The sequence below is a fragment of the Megalobrama amblycephala genome, linkage group LG5 (genome assembly GCF_018812025.1).
Source record: "Megalobrama amblycephala isolate DHTTF-2021 linkage group LG5, ASM1881202v1, whole genome shotgun sequence".
In the NCBI taxonomy this organism is placed as follows: Eukaryota; Metazoa; Chordata; class Actinopteri; order Cypriniformes; family Xenocyprididae; genus Megalobrama; species Megalobrama amblycephala.
Genome location: NC_063048.1, coordinates 38354213 through 38362370, shown reverse-complemented (window position 1 = coordinate 38362370; position 8158 = coordinate 38354213). Strand labels below are relative to the sequence as shown.

Genomic DNA, 8158 nt, shown 5'->3' with positions numbered 1-8158 from the left:
TGGAGCAGGGTGGATTCTGATTGGCTGTCTATGTTTTTATTGTTCATCAGCTGGTAAAAATCATGCTAAAAGTGAGTTCCTCTGTATCATTATCATTATAGTTGTGGTGTGGACTCTGCTATTCTTTTACATTTTGAATGACTTTTATTGCAAAATCTTTGTCCTTGGAGTGAACGGACCTATGGAAGTTTGTTTTCACCACTGTATAAAAATAAAAGAGGTAACTGTGACCTCTTATTTCAGATTTCGGACCTTTTTTTTTCTCGTAATCAGGATTGCGTGATATAAACTCGCAATTGCGAATTGTAAATTCATATTTCAAGATAGTGAGTCGCAATTGTGAGGTATTAAATCAGAATTGTGTGATATAATGACGATGTTGTGAGTTATGTCAGAATTGCGAGATATAAAGTCAGAATTGTGTGATATAAAATCAGAATTGTGTGATATAATGTCAGAATTTCAGAATTGCGAGATATAAAGTCAGAATTGTGAGATATAAAGTCAGAATTTCAGAATTGCGAGATATAAAGTCAGAATTGTGAGATATAAAGTCAGAATCGTGTGACAAAGTCAGAATTTCAGAATTGTGAGATATTATGTCAGAATTGTGAGATATAAAGTCAGAATTGTGTGATATAAAGTCAGAATTGTGTGATATAAAGTCAGAATTTTGTGATATAAAGTCAGAATTTCAGAATTGTGTGATATAAAGTCAGAATTGCGAGATAGAAAGTCAGAATTGCGAGATAGAAAGTCAGAATTGCGAGATAGAAAGTCAGAATTGCGAGTTATAAAGTCAGAATTGCAAGTTATAAAGTCAGAATTGAGAGTTACAAAGTCAGGATTGTGAGATAGAAAGTCAGAATTGTGAGTTATAAAGTCAGAATTGCAAGATAGAAAGTCAGAATTGCATCATTTAAAGTCAGAATTACGAGAAAAAAAGTCAGAATAATGAGATATAAATTTGCAATTGTGAGAAATCATCGTATAGTCGCAGATTCCATTGAGTTGTGTTGGTAACATACCATAGTTGGCTTTGGGAAATGCACCCCAGGCCAATAAAAAGAGCAAAGCAATTTCCAACTTGTCCACAACAGTCGTCCGTTATTATCAAGGAATCACAAATTAACACTGCACAAATTAATCTTGTGTTAGGCGAGCTTAAAGATGCTTTAATAATTTGAGCACTAAAGCTGTGCTGCTAATTTTCTTTTTATTGGCACTCTGCATTAAACTGCTGCGTTTAATTACTCATTTCTAGCATGGGCTGACTTTAACAGTACAGTGCAAACAATAATTAGGTCAATGGCACATTATTTTGGCCAGTGAACACCGAAATTGAAAGGGAAGTCTCTTAAACATGTCCTCTGGCAGTGTGTCTAGTTCTCCTTGCATTTCATAAATGCATGCAAGAAATCAATAATATTATTAAGAGGAACAAGAGGAATGTTATTGGCTTTAGTAAGAGAGTTACTGCTGCTAAATACACATAGATGCATGTTACATGACTACAGTTTTGCATTTTTCTTGTTTCATACGTTCACAGATTTCTTTTAAAATTCATTTAATTTTTGTTTTTTTTATAGCCTACATATAAAAAATATAAAAATTGTTATTCAGTGTTATTAAAATCACAGATAATACAGAGTATTACAAGAAAGATTTGTTTTTCTTGTATATGTATGCTATATTGTATTTGCATTAGCGAAATAAATGCATATATTGATTTATTTATATATGTAAAAGTGAAAAGACAGCTCTATGTGAGTAGTATATGGTTTGATGATATTAAACAAATAGATAAATAGTTTTCAGTTTTTTGGTGATATTCAAATATAGGCAGTGGTGGATGACATTTTACTTGAGTTTCACAAATTCACACTTATGTATAAATAGAGTAAAGCTTATGCGTATTTGGAGTGCTGTCCAAGGGGAGGGCTCCAAGCTCGGAATTTGGCCCGATCCCAGAGTACTCCCCCTTCCCAGGATTTGGATAGGAATAGTTTGAAGTGAGAAGATGGGCTGGCGGAGGGGTGCTGGATAACTGTCATGGAACAGAGGTAAGTCTCGTTAACTGAGTTGATTAACTGGAAAGTGCTCCTCCTGTGTTATTAAGGTTAATTATCTGAACGTACTCCTCCCTGAACTTTGTTAATAAAACATCATTAAAGTACAAAAGTACTTGATTTTTACACAAAATATTTGTCAACACAAAATGCGTGTTGATATAAAAACAGACGTCACACAGGGCTAAATGCACAATATTTTAAGAAGAACACTATGCAAATATTTTATATAATTTGATCTGCTACGGCAGTGGGGAAGACGCATGGCCATTAATTTGTGTTATTTTAATGTTATATTTAGGGTTGTTTTTTTTGTTGTTTTTTGTTTTGTTTTTTTACCAAAAAACCTAACCCGTTGAGATGGTGATATGGAAATGTCTGCATCCAAGTGTGCTGCCTGATGATTGCCATGATTTTCATTTATAATAATCAGTCCTAAAATTCGCTTGCCCTCAGATTCAGAGGATCTCCCGGTTCTTGGCTCATTTTCAGTCAGACTTGTGAATAACTGGAGACTCGCTCTGAACGGATCACTGAATCAGAGAGTTGTTGACTCAAACAGCTGCAATTCGATCAGCCCAATTTGCGAAATAATCATTTGATGCGATTTGTGAACCGATTTAACAGACTCATTGAAAAGAGTTCACTGATCGGACACCGCTGTTGCGTCTTCGAGCATGTGACGATTTCTTCAAAGTAAAGAGGAACGAGATGTTTATTTTTTTAGGAACTGTAGTGGAGTAAAAAGTATGATATTATGCTTTAGAATATAGTGAGGAAAAAGTAAAGGTTTCTTAAAATAAAAATAGGCTACTCCAGTAAAGTACAGATACTTGAAAAATGTAGGCTACTTAAGGGTTAGTTCACCCAAAAATGAAAATTCTGTCATTACCTCATTTCATTCCAAACCCGGAAGACTTTTGTTCATCTTCGGAACACAAGTCTTTTTCATGAAATCTGAAAACTTTCCTCCTCTCCATAGACAGCTACGCAACTATCACTTTGGCACTTCAAAGAGTTCATAAAACTAATCCATATGAATTGAGTTTAGTCAATTAATCGCAATTAAACCACATGCGATTTGGCAAAGGCTACGATTATTTTATGCACAGCTTGTCAGAGCTGTACGGCTCATCAAAAAGATCTTCATTATGTGTTCTGAAGATGAATGAAGGTCTTACGGGTTTGGAACGACATGAGGGTGAATAATTAATGACAGAAATTTAATTTTTGGTTGAATGGTCCCTTTAAGTACTGTAGTAAGTAATGAAGTACTTAAGTAATGAACTTACTTAAGTAATGAAGTAAAAATACTTCGTTACTGTCCACCACTGAATATATAGGCCTATTCTGACAAATCTGAAATAACCATTTTTCAAACAAAAAAGCCCATGCACAAAAACAAAAATCTAGTTTTCCAAACTTTTTTTTCACCAAATGAACACAATAAATAGGCTAGCCATAAACAGCATTTCATGTGTTACGAAAACATGAAATATGATCTCAGTGATGATGACGCGAACGACAAGTTGAATTTTTTGAGTGAGTTTCGAACCGATTCATTAAAACGGACAGATTCGCGGAAATGAATGAAACTTACCAAGTCAAACGCCATTTTGCTACTCAAGTTTGAAACAGAGACGCTGTTGAAGCACCATGACAGGGAATTAGGATTGCATGATATAAACTACTCCAGTGGCGTGGTGTTTTGTAAACTTAACCAAATAAAAAGAGTATTGCAACCATCATAAACAGGCCTATATTTAACATGTTGCTTTATGCATCATAAAACATTCCGCGAATATATCGCCCATCTGTAGTTGGGTGTTTAGAGTTCAGTCACTGATGGGTTAAATGAGCTCGAGCTGAAGGCGCATCATATCTGAGGCAGCAGGAGGAAACGCGCTCAACATTTGCGCTCCGATCCTCCAGCATTACGCGTCTCTTTCCAACTCGCAGGAATAACCCACATCACTTCATCTCTGCGTGGATGTCTCTTTAAACCCCGAGCGTCTCCACACAGTCGCGCTGATTAAGATTTGCAAAGAGCTGCTGATCTCCGGCAGGTCCATTTGGATGCTGGACCCCGGAGCCGCGTCCGCACGATGCCCGGCCATCACTGGATATAAATGACAGATCCAAGTGTGTGTGACTTCAGTGCACCGAACCAGAGGCTGCATGGGAGATGAACGCAGCCGCCAAACATCAGCCTGATCTGCTAGAGAGACCCGCCAGCCTCCTGGTACCAACATGGGTAAGACAACCAGATCCAGCTCCAACTCAACTTAATGTGCTGACAGATCAGAACAGCCACTTGGTTGGGAGGCATAAGATCAGCTACTTTTTGGCTGGTGTGTATGCAAAGGAAACTGTGCAGCCAGATGCGTATAGATTTCTTGCTTAACTAACTTTATGATTGAGATGACTGAGGTGCTGTGAAATCCATCACAATCTCATGGCATTTCATAAGTATTTTATGTTGTGGCTTTAATGAATTATATATCAGAGATTATATTTATTTAGATGCTCCTATTATATTAGTAAAAAGAGACTGGAGTTGAGGCAGTTTTTGTGTAAAGCTATTATCTTCTTTTGAGTGACACCTTCTGTCATATGCATTTGAATACATTCTGGAGTGATATTTCAGGTTATATGGTGAAATACTCAGTTGCATTACACACACAAAAAAAGTGACTAAGTACAACTGACAGGTGATTTATGTTAAGGTTTTATTATCTTCAGAGTTGACTTTCTCATCATATATCTTATGCATTTTAAAATGGTGCTTTGCAGATTTAAAATCAGCCAATCGTTTTGTATTTGTACCATATCCCTGACATTTCTGAGCTCTCAAATTTACAGTATTGATAGACATTTAGACTTTTCTTTTGGAATATATTGCCATTTATGCACTACAAGTATAGTGCAAAGTGAGTTCATAGCAGAGGTTTTTAATGTAAATGAGGTGTCGGAGAAAGAGGGACAGACAATAATGAGCTATTAAAATATAATTTAAAATAACTGGGGAAAAATCTCATTATTGCTACAGCATTGGTGATTAAAAAACGAACAGTAAAACCATGCAGGATGCAATGTTGCATAATTGATAGAACAAATCATAGCAGATTTGAGGTGACAGTGTAATCTCAAGGCAGAATGAGTTTTTGTGCTATTGTTCCCATTTGCTGTATTCCTCTTTGTGGAGATAATGATGTGTGACAGTGTGGAGTAGCTTCATTCGCACTATTCTTGAGGTGTTCGGAGATGCCCTCTCAGAGGATTTTCTCAGCGAAAGCTTTGAAACTGCATTTAGAGATTGCTGCTCGCTTGCTTTATGTGTTTTAACACGTTCTGTCCTTTATCTGCTGCCCATTTGTGGTGGGCATGTTCTTCTTAATTGGTAAATGGAGTCTTGCCAGTTGCACTGCGGGAACTTTATCAGATTGGAGGGATTTTCGGAGGTATCAATAAATGCTGGCTCACTGCTTTTGGTTTTGATGAGAATGTGCAGTTTTTGCCATAAAAACAGGCAGAGAATCTCTGTGAAAGAGACTGGATGTCTGTAAGAACAGAAATCAATAGAGATATTTCCTTATAAATTTGTTCTTGAGCTCCATCCAGTACAGTGGCAGTTACTGAAATGATTCTATTGATATCTGCTCGGAGAGTGTCAAAGGCAGGTACAGTTATTAAGAGAGCAGAATGCTGTTACTTCATTACAAAACACAGCGCTAAAGCAGGAGGCGTAGCAGTTATTTCTCTTCTTCTTCTTCTTATTATGATGATTATTGTGCTTCAGTGGCAGCGCCGTTTGTATCTCAGAGGTGTGCAGATATGATTTAGGCTTCACCTTTGATCTGTCTAGAAGATTTTACTGCTAATCTCTCTGTGGTCATGTGATAAAGTGAGGTTTGCCAGGTCTGCATGTCAAAGATAGCCAGATGACCAATGCAAACCAGCCGCAAATCTCAACCTATACCACTTACTGTACAAAGCACAGGTTTTATTATGTATTTTCAGCTTGCTTTCATTTGTAGAGTTAATGTAGATGGCAATATTAAAATGTGCAAAGATTACAAACCGTCAAGCTCATATCTAGTCAGAAAACAGAACCCAAATATTGTATGTATGTAATATTTTAAGGGTTGCTGGTATAATGTAAATGCATACAGTGCTGTGCTGCTTTTATTTCATGTTACCCATTTTCTACTGAAAGCAATTTTCCTGCGGATTCACTAAATGTAATTATTTAAAACAAACAGAGATAAATAATTTTGTAAATATATTAAATAATGTAAAAAATACTTCATAAATGTCATGAATACTTAAAAATACTCAAATATATGCACATTTTTTTACTTTTATTTACTTATATAGAATGAAATAAAACTAGTGTACTTTAAGTCAAACCATCAAACCTTGCAATATGCATTTTACTTATATTGCATATTATATAATATGCTTTGTCAAACCATCAAACCTGGCAATACAGCATATGCATATTTTGCACTATAAGGAATATTGCAAGGTTTGACAAAGCATAGTATTACTTATATTGCATATTATTATTATTATAAGTAAATAACAGTAAAATATGCATACATATTGCAAGGTTTGACAAAACACTATGTATGCATATTTTTACTGTTATTAACTGCAATATAAGTAATAGTATGCTTTGTCAAACCATCAAACCTGGCAGTACAACATGTGTGCATATTTTTTTTTACTGTTATTTACCTATATAATATGCAATAAAAGTAATATTGCAAGGTTTGACAAAGTATATCGTTACTTATATTGCATATTATGAGTAAATAACCGTAACAATATGCATGCATATTGCAAGTTTTGACTAAACATATTATTTAAATGCATATTATTAGTGTTATTAACTTATATAATATGCAATACAACTAATAGTATGCTTTGTCAAACCATCAAACCTTGCAATATGTATTCACATTTTTACTGTTATTTACTTATAACATGCAATATAAGTAAACCTTGCAATATTACTTATACTGCATATTATATAAGTAAATAACAGTAAAAAAAAATGCATACATGCTGTACTGCCAGGTTTGATGGTTTGACAAAGCATACTATTACTTGTATTGCATATTATATAAGTTAATAACAGTAAAAATATGCATTTAAATAGCACGTTTTATCAAACTTTGCAACATGTATGCATATTTTTACTGTTATTTACTTATAATATGCAATATAAGTAATAGTATGCTTTGTATAAGTAATATATATAAGTAATAGTATGCTTTGTCAAACCTTACTTATTAGTAAGATAATTTATCTAATTATCTTACTAATGTTGCATATAAGTAAATAACAGTAAAAATATGCATACATAGTATGTTTTGTCAAATCTTACAATATGTATGCATATTTTTACTGTTATTTACTTATACTATGCAATATAAGTAACACTAATATAAGTAAGTGTGCTTTCTCAAACCTTGCAATATTACTTATATTGCATATTATATAAGTAAATATAAATATATATAAATATAATACAGTCGTGCTCAAAATTATTCATACCCTTGGTAAATATGACCAAAGAAGGCTGTGAAAATAAATCTGCATCGTTAATACTTTTGATCTTATTATTTAAAAAAATCTACAAAAACTCCAATCTTTCATTGGAGAATAATAATTTTAAATAGGGGGAAAATCTCATTATGAGAGAAATGTTTTTTCTCTAATACACACTGCTCACAATTAATCATACCCTTTTATTCAAAACCTTTTGCAACCTCCTTTTGCCAAGATAACAGCTCTGAGTCTTCACCTATAATGCCTGATGAGTTTGGAGAACACCTGAGGAGAGATCAGAGATCATTCCTTCGTGCAGAATCTCTCCAGATTCCCAGATCCATGATGGTGCTTCTTCTCTTCAGTTCACTTCACTCATTTTCTTTAGGGTTCAGGTCAGGGGACTGAGATGGCCAGGGCAGAAGCTTGGTTTTGTGTTCAGTGACACATTTTTGTATTGATTTTGATGTTTGTTTTGGATCATAGTCCTGATGGAAGATCCAACCACAGCCCATTATATGACTTGTATAACA

General features: G+C 34.5%; 1 protein-coding gene across 1 annotated transcript in view; it reads left to right on the top strand.

Moving 5' to 3' along the window:
- Positions 1 to 3705: 3705 nt before the first annotated feature.
- Positions 3706 to 8158, top strand: part of sntg2 (syntrophin, gamma 2) — a 103382-nt gene continuing 98929 nt past the window's right edge. Inside the window, exon 1 of the mRNA XM_048192215.1 lies at positions 3706 to 4323. Coding sequence (XP_048048172.1) covers positions 4255 to 4323 — 69 coding nt within the window. The 5' untranslated portion in view covers positions 3706 to 4254. The remainder of the gene's footprint in view (positions 4324 to 8158) is intronic.